The sequence below is a fragment of the Harmonia axyridis genome, chromosome 1, assembly GCF_914767665.1.
Source record: "Harmonia axyridis chromosome 1, icHarAxyr1.1, whole genome shotgun sequence".
NCBI lineage: Eukaryota > Metazoa > Arthropoda > Insecta > Coleoptera > Coccinellidae > Harmonia > Harmonia axyridis.
In genome coordinates, this window is record NC_059501.1 from 33,451,230 (window position 1) to 33,476,851 (window position 25,622).

Consider the following 25,622-nt stretch of genomic DNA (forward strand, 5'->3'; position numbering starts at 1 on the left):
CAAATGTAATGTCATAGCAAGCGGCAAAATTACCTGATAGCGGGGTTCCTAGTTTCAACTTAATTAAGTAGGGCATCGGTAAAATGATGAAAATACCTAGTTTTATGGGCATAAGATTCGTGTATTGTACCATTTCTAAATCTGTCTAAAATGCCCAATTTTTTGATGTTACTTGCTCGTTTTGTTTCAAGGATTTTTTTTTCACAGCAGGTGTCCAAAGTCGAAGTTCTCGTTTTGCTAGCAATTGAAATCAAGATTTATCCATTAATTTACGGAAATCCACATAACTTTTTGACAGAATCATACTCATGTCATCTTAAATAACTATTTAAGATTCCATTACAACAAAAAAAATAAGCTTCGAGAACTTTCCAGCAGAATTCTGACCCTGACAATGTTAAAAAAGGTGAAAATTCACTAAAAAACGTAATTTGGTAATAACTCGAAAACCATGCAACTTTTACTGGGGTCATGTTAGGCTGGTTAGGTCCCTCTTTAGCTGACCTACCTCCGGTGTCACTGTGACGTGCCACTTATGGGACACCCTGTATATATACTAGAAAAAGGTATAGTGTAATAAGGGGAAAACACTTGCACCCAATAGTCTTGTTGTTCCGATATCGTAATTTTTTCTCAAATAATTACTCCATGGGATGAATTTATTTTCAATTTTAATTATTTTCGATATATCAAGATTCTGACTCTTGTGAGGAAAATATGTTTATATTAGTTTGTTACATAAAGCTGAACAAAAACTGAATAAGATGTAAATTACTTCTGTTTTGATGAGAATATTATTGAGTTTCTTAAAAAATTGAGCGATTTCTAGCATGATGGCTATTTCATATCCTTAATACTACGTGTTTACAGATACTGCCATGTCAAAGAAAGCGATACTATAAAAATGTTAGCGAAAATAAAGGAAAAAGGAGGAACTGGAGAGGATCATTTGCTAGCTGGAGGAATTATTGCATACGTTTTCAATCAAAAAGTCATGGGTGCCACTGGAGTGCAAATTGAGGTAAATAAATATTTTTTCTCTAATTCTGTGGTTATTCCGTTCATTCTTCCACATCTTGTAGAACAAAATCGTGCGAGAATATATCAGAAACGCACAGTTTTCATGGTTATATTTTATTATTCTATGTTGGTACTCCGAACTTTCCGCCACGGCTTTATCTGTCAATTCATCAATTTGCCTTAAAGAAATTAGTTCTGCCAACCAACATTTGTCAATGCAAAAATCACTAAAATATATTTATGGAAATATTTCATTAATTTCAATGAAAATGCAATGAATTAGAGAAAATAATGTATAATACTCGTACAGAAGGCTCATTCTACCACTCGTTCATTCCAAAACTCGCCACTTCGTGGCTCGTTTTTGAATTTTGAACTCGTGGAAGAATATCAATGCCTTCTGCACTTGTATTATAAATAACTATTAATCATAATTCGTAAATTTTTCTATAATGACTATCATTAGAGTTGTATCTACAACTAGACACTGCTGTTAGAAATAATAATTGGGTATTAGTGACTCAGAAGAGACCAGCAATTTAATTCATTTCAATTCAATTCGTTTAAAAATCATTCGGTTGATCAAATAAAACAACTGTTAATTTGATGATAGGTCTGTTCGAGCAAGCGGCATGAAAAGTTAATTTTTGCATTGTGCAGTTTTTCACATTAAACCTTATTTCAAATCGCTTAAAAATACGAAATCGTACTGAGAAATTATCCTTGATTGACTTACAATATTTAATTTTAAGTTAAAGTTTATTCTGATTTATACTTGTCTAAATGTAAAAATCATAATAACCCTATTAAATATTAATGTAATCATTCATTTTCTTGATATGAGTGCGTATTTGAATATTTGCTAACCCAGTGTGAATCATGAGAAAATTTTTCGTTTATGTGGGCCTTGCCTTTCTTTGTGAAATTGAATTTCATTTTTCTTTACAGAATGCCTTTAGTTCAAGAAAAAGGACCTTGGATCTTCATGTCATAGTTGAAATTCTGTGTGATACTTTCATTCTATTGGAAGTGGGAATAACTGAAAAAACATTTGTTCATATGGAACACAGTGACCCGTGGTTAGTCGATACATTCCATTTATCTCATCATGAAAACCATCTTCTTCATGCTTCTGATAATAATGAACTTCAAATCATTCAAGAGAAAATAGAGTCTAGAATACAGTAAGTACCCTTCTTTTCATAAAATATTTCAAGTTATAAATTGCCATATCAAAACTCAAGATGTAGTATTATAAATTTATTTATTGAAAAACCAAATTCTTTATCATATTTTCATTCTTCACAATAACACTTAACTTCTTACTTCACCAGGATATATTACTATATTTAGGAATAATAAAATAAAAAAATATAGAGTCAAGAACAATTCTGATGTATACTAGTTTTAAAAACAACACAAAATGTTATTATTTGTTTCAGTTCTACAAAGCCTGTAAAAGTGATCATGATGCCTTGGTTGCATCTTGATGGAACATTGAATTACCCTCTCCTTGACAAATGGTTAACTATTATGTTGTCCTACTGTTTGGAATCTCCAAGATGTTCCTTACTGAATGTGTTTGAGAAATTTTACCTTGTCAAACCTGTGGAATTATATCTATTATTAAAGGTATGTTTTATTGACTTTACTATCTGATTTATGTCGCCTTCATTACCATGATAAGCTGATATAGTTACGTTATTTAATATTCACTGTTGATGGTTTTATCTTTGCCAAGTATACAATTAACAATATACCATGCACGTCCCAAAATACGGTGCCATAGGCTTGCCAGTTGATGTTTGGGATTTTGGTCGCTTTGGACGGCTTTCACTGACAGCTTTCCATTCAGCTGTAGCTCTATTTGTATAGTAATTAATCTACGTCTTGTCCAAGCGCCCGGCACCAATTTTGAGCAAAAATGGACAAATGATAACAATAGAGATTACATCAGACGAGTGAATGCTCATTCTAGCCCAACTCTATCAAATTCTTCAAGTTCAAACAAACGCGAAGCATTCTTTCGTCATTCTATCAGCGTTCTAAAAGATTCTATGGAATATTTTAAGACTGCCCGATCGCTTGATGTAAACGGCACTAGTAGCTTGATAGTAGTTGCTTAGAGCGTAGAGTAATTTCAACAAATATCTTCCTCCAGTTTTAACCCGATGTTCCAAACTCTTGACACTTATATTTTGAAGCTTGGTACTAGCCAGGACAAAAAGTGGTATGGCACTGGCGGTGCCATTTGTGCGCCAGGCCTGGAACTTATTGAGTAATGCAGTGTATGTATGAATTAATTATTATTATTGAAGCATACTATATAGGTAGAAGAAAAAAAAAATATATTTTAAGACTGTCCGATCGCTTGATGTAAACGGCACTAGTAGCTTGATCAGTTGCTTAGAGCGTTCTTTCGTGTTCAGACGCTTTCGCTTCCATTTTCCAAATCCTAGCGATTTGATATACAGGGTGGCCATTTGAAAACGAAACAGACGAGATTACAGACGAAATAAAGTTTTTCGATAGAAATGCTCGGACAGGTCGATTTCTGTTTCGAGGGGGACAACTTAAGATGTAGTTTACGGACGCATAGCGCTTCAACCCTTGCTGCTACAACCCCCACCCCCAAATTTTGAGTAGGGAAGATGGGGTGAGTGATACCTCATTTGAAAGTTATTTTTATACTGATTTCAGCACAGTAATTGTTTTTTCATTTTATGCATTTGTTCTCGAAATATTCTCAACTAAGTATTTGAAAATGAAGTAGTGTTTTCATGGCACTTGTAGTGTTTTGTGAAAAATCGACATTTTGAGCTTCAAAACAACCATGACTGTGGCTTCCTTCCTAACTAACTAACGCATGAATATTTCGAGAACTAATGCATAAAATGAAAAAACAATTACTGTGCTGAAATCAGTATAAAAATACCTTTAAATTGAGGTATCACTCACCCCATCTTCCCTATTCAAAAATTGGGGGTGGGGGTTGTAGCAGCAAGGGTTGAAGCGCTATGCGTCCGTAACCTACATCTTAAGTTGTCCCCCTCGAAACAGAAATCGACCTGTCCGAGCATTTCTATCGAAAAACTTTATTTCGTCTGTAATCTCGTCTGTTTCGTTTTCAAATGGCCACCCTGTATATTCTTATCGATTTAATTATGAATTGGTCTCGAGAAAATGTCTATTAACTACCAAAATTCTCAATGTCTGCGACTTTTGAACAATATAAAAATACAACTCCAGATAGGAATCTCCAATTGGCAAAAATCATGAAGTCACTGCTAGCAGAGCCATTGCTAGCCAAACTGCCGCCCTAGGCAGACACCCAATTTGCCTCCTCAACAGAACTCTGCAGAATGCTGAAAATTAATATTGGAATATCTGGGTCCAGGGCCCGCTCTAGCGTTTCTGCCGCCCCGGCAAAAATACAAGTTGGCACCCTTGTAGATTTTGGGATTTGTACTAAGCAAAAGAACGGGGTGGGGGAGTTATTGGTGAATTCGTATTCAGAGATGTAGTGTAGAAACTCCACACTTTTTTTTTAAAAAAAGTATTTTTGGAAAAAATGTATTTTAAGTGTAATTATTTTTTATGGAGTCATTCAAAAGGTTTAGGAAACGTGGAATGTAATAAACAATAAACGTGTTCAACTGAATTCTAATGAATAAATTATGAAATATATGAATTGAATTCAGGTTTTAGAATCCTCTGCCTATTTTCAACTCCATAAAAAGCTCGAACATAATTAAATAAAACAACCGGATGATGCGGATGAACCATTATTTTTAATTCGAATAGATTTTGCAGCCATTTTCGATGCAAATATGAATTTGATTAAAAATTTTTGGGAAAATGTAGATATTGCCGCCCACCATTATTTGCCGCCCCTCTAGAGCGGGCCTTGCGGTTTCAGGTTCTTTTGTTCAATTTCGACTTTATAAAAACTTGAACATTTTTTTGAAATTACCGAGTAAAACAATCGTATGATGCGGATAAACCATTATTTCAAATTCGAATGCCCCACGCCCAACACTAGTTGATTTAAAAATAAAAATGAAATATATGTTATGATATAATGAAATGTGGTATGAAATAAAAAAAATCTTATATTTCATTAGGAAGATGAGTTGGAAATGGTGAAATGAAATCGTTTCTCGTATATTTTGCATTCAATTCTGAGGAATCAACATTATGATTGGAAAATTGAAAAAAAAATAATCCAGAAGCCGCCCCAAATGGCAATAAAATTTGCCAACTTTCAGCAAAGTGAATGTCGAAAAATCTGATGAGTGCATGTGTTTTGTTTTAGCGTCACTAACTCGTAAACAGCACTATGAGGGGATTACGCGACATCTGGATATTTATGAGTATAATGCGAAATAGGGCACCTTTGATTGTTTTGGCGCCCTAGGCGACCGCCTATCCTGCTTCCCCGTTAGCGACGGCCCTGACTGCTGGCCTGTCATGCAGGATTCTACAAAAAATTTAAAATTGTCAACTTTCTTCTTGTTCTTTCAAATCTGTCATCGTTTAACCTACATTATCCAGTCTCCTTCGCTTCGTTTAATTTGTCATCCACCAAGCCAAATAATAAAAGCAGCACTTGCAATTATAATATTGCTATCTGAGTCGGACAAAACGAAGTATGGCGAACCATATAGACATGATTCAAACATGTATTTATGTTGTGCAAGAATACTAGTTATTGGTTCTCGTTTTTGCTCGCAGATATTTTGTTGTAAACGCTGAAAACAAGTTCACACTAAAAGATCAACAAAGAATGTTCCTGTTCTAGCTCTTGCTCTTTGTTTGTTTGGTTTAAATCCACCTTGAAAAAACTGCCGAATTCAGACGACCAGAGCGTTCAGCATCGGTGGTTCTTCGATCTAGTTCAAAGTCTTCATATCACCTTATAACGGTTGTTGTCAATGGAACAGAGTCTGAATCAAGCCATTTCTTTGCTTGCATATTATGTTCCCCATAAAAAACAGTGTTTTCTGATGGGTTTTTATCCATATTTCAAACAAAAACAAATATCTTGCTCCAGTTTTAACCCGATGTTCCAAACTCTTGACACTTATATTTTGAAGCTTGGTACTAACCAGGACAAAAAGCGGTATGGCACTGGCGGTGCCATTTGTGCGCCAGGCCTGGAACTTATGTAGTAATGCGGTGTATGTATGAATTAATTATTATTATTGAAGCATAGTATAGAAGATAAAAAAAAAATTAAAAATTATCGATTTGTTTCTTGGGCTGGTTCGAATTTTATTTTATTAGTTCCGATAATTATATATAAAGGGTGTTTTTTTTTAGAGCTATAAAAATTTAAATTGCAATAAAACAACGATGGATTATTCGATTGACATGAATTTTATTTATTCGCAAGATAATCTTGTGGCATTACATTTTTAATATGATTTCTGGCATTTCTGGCATTCTGGCTCGGATGTAGTCCAATATGGACGTCCAATTTCCGATGACTTTTTCCAACATTTGTGGCCGTATATCAATAACACGGCGAATTCTTCCAAATGGTCAAGGGTTTGTGGCTTATCCCCATAGACCAATGACTTTACATAGCCCCACAGAAAGTAGTCTAGCGGTGTTAAATCACAAGATCTTGGAGGCCAATTCACAGGTCCAAAACGTGAAATTAGTCGGTCACCAAACGTGTCTTTCAATAAATCGATTGTGGCACTAGCTGTGAGATATGTTGCGCCGTCTTGTTGGAGCCACAGCTCCTGGACATCATGGTTGTTCAATTCAGGAATGAAAAAGTTAGTAATCATGGCTCTATACCGATCACCATTGACTGTAACGTTCTGGCCATCATCGTTTTTGAAGAAGTACGGACCAATGATTCCACCAGCCCATAAAGCGCACCGAACAGTCAGTTTTTCTGGATGTAACGGTGTTTCGACGTACACTTGAGGATAAGCTTCACTCCAAATGCGGCAGTTTTGTTTCATTCAACCAGAAGTGCGCTTCATCGCTAAACAAAATAAAATGGACGTAGTGCGCGATACGTATTCCGCATAGAACCATTATTTTCGAAATAAAATTGCATTATTTGCAAGTGTTACTCAGGCGTGAGTCTATTCATGATGAATTGCCAAACCAAACTAAGAATAAATCACTTGACAGCTGTTAAATCGGTCGCCATCTTGAACAGTAATGCCAACTTAAAGTTATATACCTCGAAAAAAAACATCCGTTACTTTCAAATCTTCATAATGTGGCCTAAGACTTGACTCTGAATTTGAAAAAAATATCCACGATTATTAGCTTTCAGCTTTTGAGCGGTCATTCCCCGAACATATCGTTCTATCATTTCGTCACGATATCTGTAATTTTCGAATTTTGTGCCGGCAATTGTTTAAAACGTTAAGGTACGGCTAACTGTTAACTCCCGAAGGGTAAATTTGAAAATTTCGAAGTAGATTTGACTAAAACTTCTGTAAATATGGCCATTTGAAATATTCCTTATAATTTAAAAACAACGAATTCTATGGTAATAAAATGCCTAATATTTTCGAAACAATAGATCGGACTAGATTAATTTGTATATAAAAAATAATCAATCGCTCCAATGTTCATGATGAATTCCACAATAAATCACGTCTCTATAGGTATACTTATTATTTGGCAATAGATTAATAATAATAAGTACCGCCCAAAATCTCCTGACCAAGTCTTTGTTTAGCTCGATTTTTTTGGATTAGTCTTAAAATTTTCATTTAAAAAATTACTGCTCTCTAATCTCCGACTTAGTAGATAAATCAAAGCGAAGAATTTTTAAAGAACAATTGTCAGTAGTGACAACCAGAACTCATTCCCTCAAACTAAACATCACCTTATATCGACCATGTCTATCTAAACATGTACATTAATTAGATTTTTTTATCCTACAATTATTCATTTTTTTCCAGATTTTACAAGAATTGAATTGTTTGAAGATTCTTGTTGTTGACGAAAAACCAGAAGATCTTTGGAGTGATACAGAATTGTTTGAAAATAGTGAGTACATAATCATTTTCTGATATTGATTGAATGCAGGTGTTAATATGATATACTACCAATGGTGTAAAATTTCAGGGGATATTCATCCTTTTTTCTCTTTTCATTTAATTAAGTAATTTTATTTTACAATTTTCAAGTAAAATGCACTGAATTTTCTGCATCATATGTATGTTGCACTTGCTATAACGAAATATAGCATTTGTTCGAGGTTTTTCGACAAAAAAATCTCATCAATAATTCTTCTATCGTTACAACCAATTTCGAAAATTATCCAATTTTTTTTTATTTTGTATTATACTGAGTACTCTCAATATTTCTTGCCATGGCAATTCTCTAGCAAATTTAATATTCTTTGAAAACAATTGTCAAATTTGTTGAACCGAGTCATTTTTGTTGTTGTGGAAGAGAATAAAATGAACTTAGTCGTTTTTGATACACGTCACTTGTATAAACTTTCCTCTGAAGCTTGTTCGGAATGCTTTATTGTAGATAGATACCTGTTGAATGTTTTTCAGTAATACATCTCTTAGTTTGTTCATAATTTGAATATGAGGTCATTAATGGTTGCGTTTTTTCTTAATTAACATATAAAAATTATCATTTAGAATCATACATAAGTGAAAGTAAATTGAAATGAAAAATTGCTTGCGTCTAGGCTTGACCCATAACATTCCTATTTCATCTATTCATAAAATTATAAGAAATTTTTATGACTTTTTTAATCTTAATAAAGTCTTATTAATTTTTTCCATTCTCGTACTGAAACACGCTGAGAGGTTGATTGAAAATTGATATTAAATTGATTTATTTTCAGGACCGGCAACAATTTTGGATAGTTTCGAGAAAATGTTCATTGACGTCGAACCTCTTGCTGCAATCAGTTTGGGTTATTATTTGGACAAAGAAGTTGTTGAGTTCGCATAAGTTTCGACAAAGAATAATTGTATATAATTCAATTTTGTAATAATACAATTTTTGTAAATAAACTGTTTTTATTTATTTTTGTTTATTCACTTATTTACATTATAACAAATTTTTCAAGAAGATTTCTGGCTTCCCGGTCAATTACCAATACTGTGTCCGATCATTATTATGATAGTTGATGATCTCATGAGCTGCAGGTAATGACGGTGTACAGGTGGCGGAGATCTCATCTTGAGTATGCCTCAGTGATTGGATGACAATCACTAATATTGATAAAATTGAGAGAGTTCAAAAAAGGTTCCTCAGATACTTACATCTAAGGAAATATCATGTATATCCCTTCATGAAATCATATATAAACATCTTACAAGATTTCGATATGTGCACATTAGAGAAAAGGAGAAGGTATACTGCAGTAGTATTTCTGTTCAAAATCATTACCAATCAAAACTGTAATTTTATTGATTTTATCAATTTCAAAGTTCCCAAATTGAATTTGAGGATGAAAAATAAAGAGTTCTTTTTTGTTAAACCAGGTGGTTGTTCTCCTGTAAACAAAATGATGATTGTATATAATCAATTTCTAATGAATAATGATGTAGATATTTTTTTCGACTGCTTGGAAATCATGAGGGATTTATTTTTTTTCTTAGGTTATGTAACGAATTGTTTCTATTCTGCTTTTGTAATTACTATGTATCATTGGTATTTGTGTGGAAATAACATAAATAAATAAATAAAAATCACTACCGAAAAAGCCGTGTGATAAAATCACCAAGTTCACGACATTCAATAAATGTTTAGAGAACGAGAAAACGCACTCTTTTGATGGGAGGAATTGTAACCAAAGACACACAAGTTGTTTATCTTTGGACTCGCTAAGTTAGAGGTTATCACATACGTACCGAGGAAGCTATTCAAATAACACTAGCGAAGTCCATGATTGGTCTCGCATAGGTGGTAGATTATTTTTGCTGCATCGACAGAACACTGGAAAAATGCCCTCCTGATCAGGTAAATCATCCTGCGAGTTTGAAGAACGAAACTTATAAGAGATTCAGTCCAAGATAACTCGACTCCACTGACCCTAACTGAAAACCTGCGATTCCTTAGAAATGCCTTGATCCAATGGAGCAACTCTGCTCTGATGCTTAAGGTTTTCGTGAGGTATAGGATCGAATGCTTTGGAGAAAACTAATTACGCAATATCCACAGTAGAATTCGAATCGGGAGATGTAGTCGACGAACAACCAAGAGGCCCGAAAATCATATTCACTGCCGGGAATTATACTAACTCAAAGAAACTGCAACACTCAGAAGGAGCTGTTTAATTTGAATTAAATTTTTTTTTTGGTTAAACATAGATAGTATAGCAAGGAGTTAATGATTGATTGGAGAGAAAAAATCGTGAAGGTTTTTTCATATAAACAATTTTTGTTTAGTATTGTAGAAATTTTTTGCAAGTTTTTTGTTTTACAATGAACCAGTTGTTCAAGAAGATCCAAAGTCGATGTTTAGTTATTGTTGAAATGCCTAGAACAAGTGTACGCGGAATTTATCGCCAGCTAAGTGAATTTGAAAGAGGTCGAATTATTGTTCTACGGGAGGCGGGGTTATCATTTCGAGCAATCGCTAACCGTACGAACAGAAATTTAACTACTCTTATGAGATGTTGTCAAGCGTGGTTTGATAATGCCCAAAATTGAAGAAGAGTAGGCGCCGGACGTCGAAGGGGCACGAATGAAGTTCAAGATTGACGTCTAAGACTTATGGCCATTAGAGACTGATTTGCGACAACTCGATATTTGGCTGATGGAGTGGCTAGGCGAACAAAATCATCCTGTATCTGTCTGAACAGTTGACCGCCGGATAAGGTCTTTTGGACTGCAGCATTATCGACCCATTTTGTGTTAACTCTGACGATTGAGCATCGCCGGCAACGATTAAAGTGGTGCAGAGAACGTCAAAATTGAAATAAGGAATGGCATCAGGTCGTATTTTCTGATAAATCTTGATTCTCCTTGGGTGCACATGATGGCCGAAGAAGGGTTAGACGACGTCGGGGAGAAAGACGTGAACCTCGGTTTGATGTTGAGCGTCATGTACATACCGGATAGTAGGATGACAGCGCTGTGTTACAGTCTAGAAATAGTGGATCCCTTTTCTCCTTTACCTTAACCGGCTTGAGAATCCAATATTTCAGCAAGATAATGCCCGACCTCATGATGCCAGAGATAGTTTAAACTTTTTTGAAGCAACCCATGTGAATCTTTTGACATGGCCGCTCAGATCCCCCGATCTCTCGCCCATAGAGCATATTTGGGACATCATGGGTGGAAGGCTTGGAAATTTACCCCAGCCCCTACCGACTTTGGTGGCTCTGAGACATGAAGTACAGGTAACTTGGGATAGTATTCCACAAGAAGAAATAGACCTTCTTATTGCATCTATGACAAGACGTATTGGGGAGTGTATAGATAATCGCGTAAGACAAACACATTATTAACAAATTTATTAAAAAAAATTGTAAACCCTTCGTTTTTCTCTCCAAATTTCAATCATTTACTCCTTGCTATCCATATTTTACCAAAAAAATTTAAAATTTAAACAGCTCCTTCTGGGGGTTGCAGTTCCTTTGTCTGTTAGTATATTTAATCTTCAGAGTTATGACAATATTATTTCAATACTTTCGGTAGACCCGGAACCAAAAATTACAGATTAGGGGTGCTTTATTGAGGTTTATTAGAAATATATATTTAAGATGTATTTAAATAGATCAGTAATGATCTATTGTGTACTCATTTTTTTAACGAACTGAGAGATATCCCGAATCGAAATGGCCCTTCAACGCATCAAGAGTGTTTCATCCTAAACGCATTTACACGATTAGTTAAGCACGCCTCCCAATGGCTATGAACTCTAAGGGTGTATAAAGCGTTCTATTTGCCTATATTCCCGGGTGCCCGGAAATACGTCATCTCCTCATTCAGAGACATAAGCTCGTAAGCTTTGTTAGATGGTGATTATAATCAGAAACTATAGATATTGATTTACTATAGGCAAGATCCTGTGAATGACTTGCCAACTCAAACCCATTTCAGAATAACAACACAGGCCAACAAAATGAAAAAAAAAATTTGGTGCCAGAAATCTAACATCTGATTTTAGATGTTTTCAATGTGCTGATTCCAAAAATGCCACCAGATTTTTTCTATCAGCTCTAGTTTTTGAGATACACGTTACAGGTTAAATGATATATTTTTTTCTGATAAAGGACAACAAATATAGAGATAAATATGTACTTAATCGTCAAAATAGAAATTTCCCAGAATCTAATTAGCCAAATGGATACCTGGAATTGTGGATAAGGATCTGCTGCCTTTTTTCACTCAGGAAAATGACTTGGTATTCTGTAACAATATAAAAGGGCTCTTAGAAAAAATGGGTTTGCCTGAATACACTCCAGATGATTGGCGCCTTTTTATTGACAGTTCAAAACGTAGTTTAAAATGTGTTCTTTTACATAACGGTAACAAATATGGCTCAATTCCTATTGGTCATTCTACTACCATGAAGGAAGAATATGAAACAATAGCATTAGTTTTGAGAAAAATTAAATACGAAGAACATCAGTGGTCATTTTGTGTTGATTTAAAAATGGTTAACTTCCTCCTTCGACAGCAGAGTGGTTATACAAAATATCCTTGTTTTTTGTGCCGTTGGGACAGCAGAGCTAAAAATGAGCACTGGGTTAACAAAAATTGGCCTTCAAGAGATGTCATGATTCAAGGAATACAAAACGTGATCAACGAACCTTTGGTTTCAAGAGAAAAAATCTTACTTCCGCCCTTGCATATCAAGCTAGGCCTAATGAAGCAATTTGTGAAGGCCTTAAATCGAGATGGAAATTGTTTTGGGTATTTGTCACGTAAATTTCCTGGCATTAGCACGGAAAAACTAAAAGCTGGTATATTTGATGGTCCTCAAATAAGGCAACTTGTTAAAGATCCACAATTCACCACATCAATGAACGAGACTGAATCTAACGCTTGGAGTTCATTTGTTCAAGTAGTACAAAATTTTCTTGGCAATCATAAAGCAGAGAATTACGTAGAATTAGTGGAAACTATGCTTTCAAATTTTAATATCCTCGGCTGTAACATGAGTATAAAAGTTCACTACCTCCACAGCCACCTAGATCGTTTTCCAGAAAACTTAGGTGATTGTAGTGAAGAACAGGGGGAAAGATTCCACCAGGATATTAAAACTATGGAAGATCGTTATCAAGGACGATGGGATAGCCACATGATGGCGGACTACTGCTGGAGCCTTCAGCGAGACTGCCCTAGTAAACTCCATTCTAGAAAATCGTATAAAAGAAAATTTTTATGTGATTAGTGACTAATGTAATTATGTAAATTAAGTTTTTGCAATAAATACTTAAATCCATGTGTCTTTGTTTTTTTTAACTGTCAATAGTAATATTATATATTATAACAGTTATAACGTAAATTATATACACAATTTTTTTAAAAATCTCAAAAACTAGATCTGATAGACAAAATCTGAGAACTTTTTTACATTCTGCATCCAAAATTACTCAGGAACAGTTAAAAAATCGCAGGCACCAAAATGTGTGTTGGCCTGTGCAATAGATTTGAAGATGTGTTGCTGTGGAATATCAAAGAAAAACATCGAAAACAAATTAATTTTTCTGAAACCACAAACCGGTGAAGTTCAGATTTTGCGTGTAGATAGACAAATTAAGAGAGCACTGCCATGCAGTCAGGAGCTATTGAGCGCTCGTCCATTCATGTGCCAATCGAAACCATGTGGACACTAATCCCGTATATAATGTTCTGTGGTCTTCAAGAGTTCAATTGTGGCATGATTGACGAACGATAAAAGCCCCTGACTTAACGTCAGTGCTTTCCTCATTTTTATATCTACATACAAGCAAAATATCGAAACGATCGGATTGTACTTGAATTTTCTATGGTTTTGACGAATGCCAAATTTTGTACGTTTTTTGTTTCATATACCGGGGTAATTTCTTGAGTTGAATTAGTTAAAAATCTCGAAAAGGAAACATCTCAAAGAAAAATGTTTCGAATGAGAGAATAATGATTTTAAGAGGGAAGCCCTCTTATGTTACAACCTCTTCCATTTACTTCACCCTTGTGGGGGGAGGAGTTATCTTTATAATTTTAAATGGAAATCTCTATTTTTTAGCAGATCCGTATTCTAAGGTAAAAAATGCAAAAGTTTTGTTGTAGTGACTCTGTCTACCCGAGAGATGACACTATGGGTATCGCGTCATACTCTAGTATGGTGCCGGCGGGTATATTTAATTAATTAATAAATTTCTGTATAAGAGATATCATATTCCCAAATATACTCAAATTGGCCAGAGTAGTCCCTGTGCACAAGAAGGGTCCAGATGACTCAGTAGATAATTACAGACCAGTTTCAATTATATCTGTTTTCTCGAAGGTTTTGGAAAAAGTAATGCAAAACAAACAAAATTTTTTGAGAATAACCACCTCTTTAATAGATCTCAATTCGATTTTAGAAAAGATCTCTCTACAACAACTGCTATTGCTGAACTCATGAAAGTAGTAAATGAGGGTTACAGTGAGGGCGAATACATAGGCACTATTTTGTAATCTGAGCAAAACTTTCGACTGTCTTTCCAGGGAAAAGCTTCTTGACAAATTAATGTTCTATAATATTGATCGCAGTGCAATAGATCTCATTAATTCCTTTCTCATCAATAAAAAACAGTGTGTAGATCGTAGTAGTAGTATGTCTGATATGTGTGATGTTAAATGTGGTGTACCCCAGGGATCGGTCCTTGGGACACTTCTTTTTATTATTTACATGAACGATCTTGTAAACAGTGATGAGGACGCTGATTTCGTAATTTTTTCCGATGACACAACGGTATTGAAAAAAGCAAAATCTAAGGAACTTTTGGTTAATAACATGAACGAAGCATTTTATGTGGTTTCGGATTGGTTCCATAGCAACCAGCTCAATTTAAACGTAACTAAAACAAAGTTTATGTATTTTTCAATGAGATATATGGAGGGAATTGCTTCAACTGAGCCGGTTAAGTTCTTGGGTGTCCATATAGATAGCAAATTATTTTGGAATGCTCACATGGATAGCATTTGTCAGCATGTATCATCTTGTGTTTATGCATTGAGAACATTGTCTGGTGTAGTTTCGAATACAATGTTGAGGAATGTCTATCATGCTTTTATTGAATCAAAGATGTCGTATGGTATTATATATTGTGTTGGGGTCATGATGCAAATGTAAAGCGTCTATTCAGTCTAGAGAGAAAAACTTTCAGGGTAATAAGCCAGCTTGGTTTCAGAGATGAGTGTAGGAATGCTTTTGAACATAATAAAATTCTTACTGTCCCTTGTTTATACATGTTACAATGTTTGTGAAGTATCATGTTGATGAATATAGGACAAACCAAGATGTGCATGATCATAGTACACGTCAAAGAAGGAATATTTATACGGCTCTATATTCCTATTCCTTAAATTCACCATCATTCATGGGTTCCTCCGTGTCGTGGGGGAGACGGCCTTTGATCGCTTTTTACGATCCGCAGAGCTACGGTGGGAGAATTCTTGAGCTGCTTTCCACACGGCTTCGTCCGTTACCCTGGACAGGGACCCTTCGACAGGTTTCAGCTTCCCGGGTCAGAGAGCTCCTGGAATCTGCGGTGGGCAGGAGTCGATTCAACTCTCCTGATAGGTGGATCGCAAGAGATTCACCTATTATTATTATTATTATTATTATTATATTCTCACCAATTTCCAGCAACTGTTTTTATATAATGTATTTTTTGTATGATTATTGTTATGAAAAGTATTGTTGGAAATAAAGTATATTATTATTATTATTATATCATGTTTCTGTCGCTTGTAGATAGTAGATCCCTCTTCGTCTATATCACGAGCCCGGATAAATTTATATTATTAAAAAAATATAATACAAAATGTATTTGTTGTAAGTGTGCATATTTTTTGATTTTGTATTTAAGGTTGTAGACTACTTTGCGCTGAAACTGCAATTCCGCTAGATGGAGCTACCCGAAAATTTTTGGTAGATTTGTACCTGACACACCCATTCTATTTGAAGAACCGCCTGTTTGGTATTTATTACCCCTAATAAAATCTCAACTCTCGATGAAGCCCTGCAAAGAGTAAATTTGTGTTTCTGTAAACTTTAGAAATTCAGTTCAGTTTAGATACAGTGGCGTATCCTAGGGGGGGATAAGGGGGATCTATACCCCCCAGGAGGAATATCCATTATATGTTACAACCTTATATATCACAATCTTATTATGAGTAAGCAGAATTCTTTGTAAAACTTCTTCAAAAGAAGGAAAATTTGAATCTTTTTTTCCTTTATCCCCCCTACAAGGCTTATGTCTGGGTACGCCACTGTCTAGGTATATAATACTAAATAAGAAAATCGCTGAAAATATTGTGAAGACAGAAATTACAAGGAACCACTGTCATGGACTCATTTTGAGTATGGATAATAGAAATAGCAATTTATTAGAATTGAGAAAAAATATATGATCATCTCTGGTTATAAGATTTCACAGAGAAAATCAGAAAAATTTGCATATTGAGATTTGTAGGATGAAAAATTCGAAAAGCTTTTGAGTTCTCATTTTATGCGCCTTTGGAGGCCACAACACTGTGTATAGGAATATAAGATATGTGATTTATTAGGTTATTGTTGTCGGTCTCTTTATCTAGATGAGAATTTTTTATATTCACCTGAAATTCAGAATGATTATTTGACATTTGACACGTATTATAAGTCGTAAAAAAAATTAGTGAGGGCAATAAGAAAAGAGTAACAGAATAGGAATGAAAAGTTGTATTTTGTTCTGTCTATCGGGTGTCACTTTGGGTTTTTACAGATATATTCAGCTCATCTAAGTTCAATATTCAAGCTTTGTTTCATCGAAATCGGATGAAAAGGGTTATTGTCAAATAAAATTCACACAATAATTTGTTTTACTAGGCGACAAAGTAGTGATTGACTTCCTTAGCTGAATTCCCAGCCACGATACGCTCAGCCATGTATTAGTATTTTTTATAATATGACTCGGCTATGAACTATCAGCCGCGGCAATCTATCTACTACTTTGCTACCTATAGTAAAATAAATAACTATTGAAAGTATTTTTTATTTGAAAATAACTATTTTCATCCGATATTAGCTTGAATATCGATCTTTTCATTTATTTTGTAGTGATAAATTAAAATAAAATTTGATACAAATTGCAATTGTTGGTATGGTTGGTTGCTATGGAAATGTATATGTCCATAATAAATATAGTTTGACAACTTTTTGGAATGTTTTATTTCCATTAATCATTTCTGATGATGCCTATTCATGAAACTACTTACTTTGCTGTCTAGGCAGGAAAAGTAATGCTTTACTGATTGATATGTGTGTGCAAAATTAATATTTGCTGTCAATCGAAGAAAAAATATTTTACAAATCTCAAGAACTTTTTTTGGTGTTCAAGGGGAAGCCCTATGCGTTATGCAATCTTGATGAATAAGGGCACTTCGCCATAATTGAGGTATAAAATAATAGTAATATAAAAAATATCACAATAAATGCACTGTTATTCACACGTTTTTCGAATAGCTCAAACTAATATTTTTTGTATCATCCATTCGAATATATAGGTACTCATCATATAGAAAATATACTAATTACACAGTTCCTTTTCATAAATGGAATAAGTTATGCCTTCAAAATTGAATTGTCAACAAATATCTTTCCTTATATATTCTAAGAAATAACGTTTCATAAAGCTCTAGTTTGATTTATAGATTCATTAAAATTGAATATATAGATAGTGAGAAAGGGCTGCATATCATATATTTGTCATGTATAGGACGGCCTGACGGGCTGACCAGAATCGAATTTGAGGACGGATTCGTCATCAGTGAGTCAAACACTATCGTTGGAGACCATAACCGTCACAAAATTCGAAAAGTACGGCTATCGTGACGAAGTGATATCTTGGAAACTATCAACATTTAAGAAATCTATTATATGAATTGGCCATAGAGATTCCAGTTTAAAGTTTTCACCATGTGATATGCTAATTTTGAATGCAAATCTACAGGGTGATATATTTTCTGGAAAGATGCCTGCTTCCTTCCTCCAAAACTATATTTTGGTGAATGGCTGTTTGTTTAGAAAAATGTAGAAAAAAAGCTCTGGCCAGTACTACACTTTTTGGTTTGTTATAGTTTTGTTGTATCTGCTATTGATTTCGAGAAAAAAATTCTAGTAATTCTCAGGAAAATCCAAATTATTATAAAGATCCAGCTAGTAAGCTCTAATGAATACATTAATTTTAAGTTTTGGTATTTATTTACCTAATCTGTAGCGGAGATTAATAAATATTTGATAAACTGTAGGACACACTAGAAACAACCTGTATATTGAAAGCAAAGCATTTGTGGGCTTATATTCATGAAACTTTTTTTTCTCAAAATTATCCAAGTAATTTCTCATTTTCCTTCGTAACACTTTTTTGAGAACACCCAGTATAAGGTAAGAACTACCGAATTAGTAACAACAAAATTATTTCGAGTAATTTGGTTCAAACTTCATTATGAAACTTCTTTTTCTAACATTACAGATATGAATAAAAGTTATCGTCAAAATTTTTTTTTCGATTATCCCTTCCCAAGAAAAAAAAGATCTACGCCCTTGGTTCACAAGAGTCGAGAATTGAGAGAAATGTCAAATGTAAACGATGTATGCGCCATCTGAAACAGACCGCGATCTCTCGAAATCAAGTAGGTATAAATCTGAAAAATCTCCCGTTTTGTCTGAAAGTTTTGCAGGTATAAGTAGACACACCAGGTTTTCTATGCATCTTAGTTATTGTTATTGAAATTGTTCGTTATATATTCGTTACGAATACCACTCAGCATAGGCAATATATTTCGATTATACGAATCTCTTCACTAGACGTAGTTCGCGAAAAACCACTCGAGCTGCGCTCTCGTGATGATTCGCGAACTACGTCTCGTAAATCGGTATATAATCGAATATTGTCTATGCTCTTGTGATACTATAACTGATAGTATGGAGGTACTTCATTAAAGTTAGCATTCTGTTTCGAAGAATTGAGATAACTCTCGAAATTCATGTTTGCGAAAGTTTTCACAAAATAGTGTCGTTAAAATGACATTAATCAAGATCTGAACATCCCCCTAGACTATGCTATCGAACATTACTGAATTCCATAACTACAGAACCTCGAAGCTATCGCTTTGCGACCTTCTGGTTTTTTCATACAAATTTGATGGGATTTCTGTTTCTGTTAGAACTTGAAGACTCAATTTGGTTTTTCGCAGTGCATCAGTTGAAGAATATCTTCTTTCGGCCATAACTTCAGAACGCCTGAAATTATCGCTTTGCGACCTTCAGGTTTATTCATGCAAATTCAATGAAATTTTTGTTTCTGTTAAGAAAATCCTATCATTACATTTGAAATTTCAGAGAAAAATGAACAAAACAATGAACTTCTTCTGACTTAGCGCTCCCTATCGGAAGCAGCTGAATCAAATTCATCATGAGTATATTTTTTCCTTAATCAACAAGATGTTGTCTCTCAAATAAGATCTAATTTGCTCAAAAATGTTGAGCCAAACTGAAGTTACAGACATTTCAATCAGTCAGATTTCTATCTTTCCCCCACCCTTATTTGATGTCGCAAAATCGAAAGTGACAATTCAAACAGATAGAGAATTTTCCAAGGTTTACAGTGATGATATTTTTTTTCCAACTTAATATGGAAATTTTTCGAGTAAAATGCATTTTTCTACTCGACGATAGCTATTACGCCCCCTAGCGGTGGAGGTATGAACTTCAAAACAATTTCCAGTGTTTTCTTTTGTTTACTTTAGTGTTAAAATTTTTTACCGCAAGTCTCTACGATGAGTGGATCCTGAGATATAGCCGCTTACCTCGCTTATTTGCCCACCCTGTACATTACACAGTAATTTACTAATTTGTTGCATGGGCGCCCGCAGGAGGGGGGCAGAGGGGGCCATGGCCCCTCCTGAGATTTTGATTGCCTCATTTTTCAGCACAACACACTCAATATTACTTTCTCAATCCAAAGGGCAAGGAAAAAAAGTAAAGTAATGGATTCACAACAATTTTCCGGTTTTCAATGGAATTACTATACATATATCCATAATATAGGTACTATACACATATCCATAATCAGCAGAGGTATTTTTTGAATTTAAAACTTTCTTAGGCGCGTTGAGCACTTCTTAGGTGAAGAAAAATCGTGGAATCGAACGCAATCCATGCGTGTCAATTTTTTTAAAATCCATCTTATATACATATACTCTCCTATTTTCTTTAATAGATGAAGGTAAGAAAAAAAGTGTTGCAGAAAATAGAAAAAGAACTCACATATTATAAAAACAGTAGTTTTTTGCGGAACTCACGATATGCCTATATGAGAGAACAACAAGAACTCTGGAAATTTTAGTGATCTTTTGAAATTCAGAGTAGACGCTGAAGATAAAGATTTAGAGATCCATTTATTCAACGCAGCTGGTTTGAATTTGCACAAACTTGTTGCACAAGGTTATGTTGAATGCTCAATAATGGCTGGTGAAATTCTCAAGGTTCAAAAAATTAATAGATATAAGTACAAGAAAGAAATTTATTTCCGTTGTGCCTCCCATAGTTTGAATTTAGTAATAAATGAGATCAGTAAAATGACTGAAATTCGTAATAGCATTGGCACCGTTAATGACATAGTCTTTTTTCGAGAGAGTACCTTAAGAAGAAATCTGATTTCAAATATTCCTTTGTTTTGTGAAACTCGTTGGTCAGCTAAATATAAACCTTTGCGAGTTTTCGCTGAAAACTTCAATACTATATTCAAAACTCTCTTTGCTATAAAGTCTGGAGAAATTTCAATGAATTCTTCAACAACAAAAACAGCTGCTCAGTTATGGGCTGCAATAAACTCTTTCACTTTTGTGATTTGTTTGACGGTAGCAAGTAAATATTCAAATATTTTGGAACCAACATACACTACAAGGTGTTTCTTTTAATTTTGTAGATTTTCACCGTCATAAATTTAATTATAGAAATATGTGGAAAACATCGCTCAGATGATGCATGCTTCACAGAATTTTTTTCCAAAGCATCATCTATTGCTCGGAGTCTCAATATAGAGATTGGAAAACCACTTATTTGGCGTAGACAAATGTACAGATCTAATCATGAAGCAGATTCAGCTGAAGATTACTTCAAAAAATCTATATTCATCCCATATTTAGATTATTTGATTTCAGCCCTTGAAACGAGATTCTCGAAAGAACATATAATGCCTTTTTCTTTGTTCAATTTTTTGCCAAAGAATTCAAAATTACTAGATATTGAATCTTTCGCATCTAAGGTCGGCAATATGTATAACATTGAGAATTTAGAAAGTGAATTGAACATTTGGAATGAGTATTTGCCCCGGTGCACACATCCGACATTTGCAGTTGCGACATCGCTGCGGTGTCGTACGCTAGTGTGCATGCTCCCATTTGATTCTTTGTACCACAGCCCGTATGATGGCAGTTACGATGTCGCAACGGCACGGCGGTTAGTGTGCATGCTCCCATTTGATTCTTTGTACCACAGGCCGCAAGTACGACACTACAACGGCGTCGTGACTGCAAAAGTCGGATGTGTGCACCGGGCCTAAATCTAAATCACAAATGGATGAAAACATAAAAATTGAAGATCTTATCGGACAATGTAAATTTTCTCCTGCTATCAAAGAATGCCAATGCCTTATTCTTCCCCTTACATTTCCATGTACTACTTGTACTATAGAGCGTAGTTTCAGCACTTTGCGCAGAATTAAATTTTAGTTTAGAATATGTTGTATAGCGATTGAGTATTTTGTCTTCAGAATTAATATTGTTTTTATGAGTTGTTTTATGCAATTTATGATTTGTTAATTTTGATAATATACTTATTTATTGTTTTTACAATCTGGAGCAATTCTGTGTTATTTTGAATCATATTTTAGTATCAAGTTTAAAACTTTATTGTTTGCGTCATTCAGTGTATATTTCAAGATTTATTATTAGTCATTCATTATTTTTATAAACATAGTTTTATCGAGCATATATGTATATATTGTATATATGTAACAACTAAATACAAAATTATAACAAAGCGTAATGTGAACCAACAATCACTTGAAAAATTTGGCATAGAACTAAGTAATATCGACTGGTCGGAATTATATCAATTTACTGATAATGAGGTGGATGGTAAGTGGAGGTTTTTTCCACAATTTACAACAACCTATTTGAAAAACATTTTCCACACATCAATATAAAAATAAGCTCATCACAAAAAATTCCATATAAAAATGATAAGAAAATCCAAGCAATAAAAATGAATTTAGATATATTATACACAGCATCTAGAACAAAACCAGAACTAATGAATACCTATAAAAAAGTTAAGAAGGAATATGACAACAATATAAAGGAATACAAGCAAAAATACCTCTCAGACAAAATCAATTTCTCAGACAACAAAACAAAAACTACATGGCAAATAATAAAGAACCTAACAACAGAAAATAAGGATGAAACCTATCCAGCCATACAACAAGGGGATCCCATCAGACTTGCTAATGACTCAGGGCCCCTGCAAGGGACATCAACGCCCTCGTGCGGAACATATTTTGGCGCCCCTTAAAGGGGGGAGGTGGAGAAAAGCACTGCTGGATAATCGGAATTTTTTTTGAGTTTTATTGAGAATTTAGTGTAGAATGGTTGAAAATCTATCAGCAACCTTCATTGCCTTAAGAACTTTATGGTCTTAGTTGTAACATAATACATTCCAAATGAAATTCAAAATTCAAGCTGTATTCTTCTATAAATTATTCATAAAAGCATAAACATTTAATTAGAATCAATCCAGAAATTGAATGGAGGTTTTTCTAGATTTGGCTGCTTCAAATTCTTTTATATTATCAATCAATCAATCAATTTTATCTCTTGCTCTATATCTAAGATTGCCAATCCAGAAAATCTTTCTTATGACATGGTAGCTTTCAAATAGTTTTTAATTATTTTTAATTTAGTGAATGATCACTCACCAGAAGCAACAGACACAAGTAAAGTGAGAAGGATTCTTGAGGCAATACTAAGATTCGGTAGAGAAGAAGTTAGATTATTTTCAAAAATATATTGTAGAATTTCAAGAGGATTCAAGAGGCTAATTCGTACCTATTGCGACGTTCGGAAACTTGTATAAATTGCAAGAAAGAAGTTTGGAAAAAAAATTGTTGATAAAATTTGAAAGAATCTTTTTCGAAAACCTTTGGTCCATCGGTTCTTCATGCGGTCTATAAGAGGTTTTGGCGCCCTTTTAGAGTGGCGCCCGCGTGCGGTGCACGCGTTGCACGCGCGGTTGCGGGGGCCCTGACTGTTGCTCAAACATAAATTTTCAGAAACTGAAAGATTGAAAATAAAAAGAGACACAGACATGTACAATCGCATTTTGTATTAAATCCTAACGGGATCTCAATATTTCCATATAAAATATTTTCGCTGTCAGCGCGGATAACACAAATACTTACTTTGAAGTAAGTAAGTAAGGCGAGTTTTTCTTTAATTAGAAGAGATACTTCAGTATACTGCTTTCACTTCCGCCGATATGGTATCAATATCTGTGCAGTCTATTGGTCTTAAAATTTTCAAATATTTTTCAATATTTTCTGTAAGCGTCGAACGATGAAAGTTTTTTATGAGTATACAGAAACAACTTACAGCAATGCACTTTCTTTTTCTAGAATTAGTTGGCTTTCACTACTTCTAGCTATCGAACGCTTGCTGAAGCTATGGGTGCCATTGAAAAAGAAATTCGTAGCTCAAAAAAGGGCCTCAAAAGCTATAACCGACTTTTTTATGACTCTTCAATAGAACTTTGTACTCCATTTCTACACAGTCAAGCATTTCTCATTGACAAACCATTTGAAAGGATTGAAAAATCATTAATTACTCTTATCAAACTAGAAATTAATTGAAAATATACTAGGAAAGAGTTCAATGAAAGATTATTAAATAAATATTTCGGGAACCAAACAAGTCAAGTCCATAACAAACTAAAGAATGATGGTACGATGAATACAATGCAATAAGTTAAATTTGACAATGAAGTCAGCGATTTTTCACAACATCCGATATCTCGAATATAGTGGACAATGACAAAATTGGATATATTTTCATGAACGGTTTCGAATGATTTTCCTTAATGAAATGAAGTACAAGAAACTGTTGGATATTTGAATGAACGTTCATTATTCTTGGAAAGTAGGGAGTACTCTGGTTTTACTGAAAAATTGTCATATTTTTATAATCAAATTGTCGTTTGGTAAATGCAGGAATTATTTTTATTACATGACAACGTACAAAATACAATAGATCCTTAAATGGACGTAGTAAAACCTTCGTTAGAACAATACAATCTACATAGACCCATTACAGTTCTGCAGGTACAAAAAGAATGACTAAGCGGACTCTGAGAACATATGCGGTACATAGTTAGCTTGAGGAAATTTTTTCTTATGGTTGGAAAAACTTAAGTGTATAGGCTTCAAGGGTAGGGCTGCCATACGTCCCGGTACGCCGGGACATGTCCCGGTTTGAACCATTGTGTCCTTATGTCCCGGTCAGTTATTAAATTGTCCCGGTCAATAATTTGACCGTTATGAAATTCAGATTTTCTTACATTGAGTAGGTGAGAAAAAATTTCTTTTTATGGAATCTGAACGTATTCCAGTATCATAAAGCTGAGAAGCTGTTACTGTTGCCAGGGCCCCTGCAAGGGACATCAACGCCCGCGTGCGGAACATATTTTGGCGCCCCTTAAAGGGGGGAGGTGGAGAAAAGCACTGCTGGATAATCGGAATTTTTTTTGAGTTTTATTGAGAATTTAGTGTAGAATGGTTGAAAATCTATCAGCAACCTTCATTGCCTTAAGAACTTTATGGTCTTAGTTGTAACATAATACATTCCAAATGAAATTCAAAATTCAAGCTGTATTCTTCTATAAATTATTCATAAAAGCATAAACATTTAATTAGAATCAATCCAGAAATTGAATGGAGGTTTTTCTAGATTTGGCTGCTTCAAATTCTTTTATATTATCAATCAATCAATCAATTTTATCTCTTGCTCTATATCTAAGATTGCCAATCCAGAAAATCTTTCTTATGACATGGTAGCTTTCAAATAGTTTTTAATTATTTTTAATTTAGTGAATGATCACTCACCAGAAGCAACAGACACAAGTAAAGTGAGAAGGATTCTTGAGGCAATACTAAGATTCGGTAGAGAAGAAGTTAGATTATTTTCAAAAATATATTGTAGAATTTCAAGAGGATTCAAGAGGCTAATTCGTACCTATTGCGACGTTCGGAAACTTGTATAAATTGCAAGAAAGAAGTTTGGAAAAAAAATTGTTGATAAAATTTGAAAGAATCTTTTTCGAAAACCTTTGGTCCATCGGTTCTTCATGCGGTCTATAAG

At 34.3% G+C, this 25,622-nt stretch overlaps 1 protein-coding gene across 1 annotated transcript in view; it reads left to right on the forward strand.

The window, feature by feature from the left end:
- Positions 1–9,048, forward strand: part of LOC123674997 (general transcription factor 3C polypeptide 1) — a 31,826-nt gene extending 22,778 nt beyond the window's left edge. The window contains exons 8-12 of the mRNA XM_045610214.1: positions 871–1,021; positions 1,969–2,204; positions 2,463–2,652; positions 7,959–8,046; positions 8,864–9,048. Coding sequence (XP_045466170.1) covers positions 871–1,021; positions 1,969–2,204; positions 2,463–2,652; positions 7,959–8,046; positions 8,864–8,973 — 775 coding nt within the window. The 3' untranslated portion in view covers positions 8,974–9,048. The remainder of the gene's footprint in view (positions 1–870; positions 1,022–1,968; positions 2,205–2,462; positions 2,653–7,958; positions 8,047–8,863) is intronic.
- Positions 9,049–25,622: the final 16,574 nt, after the last annotated feature.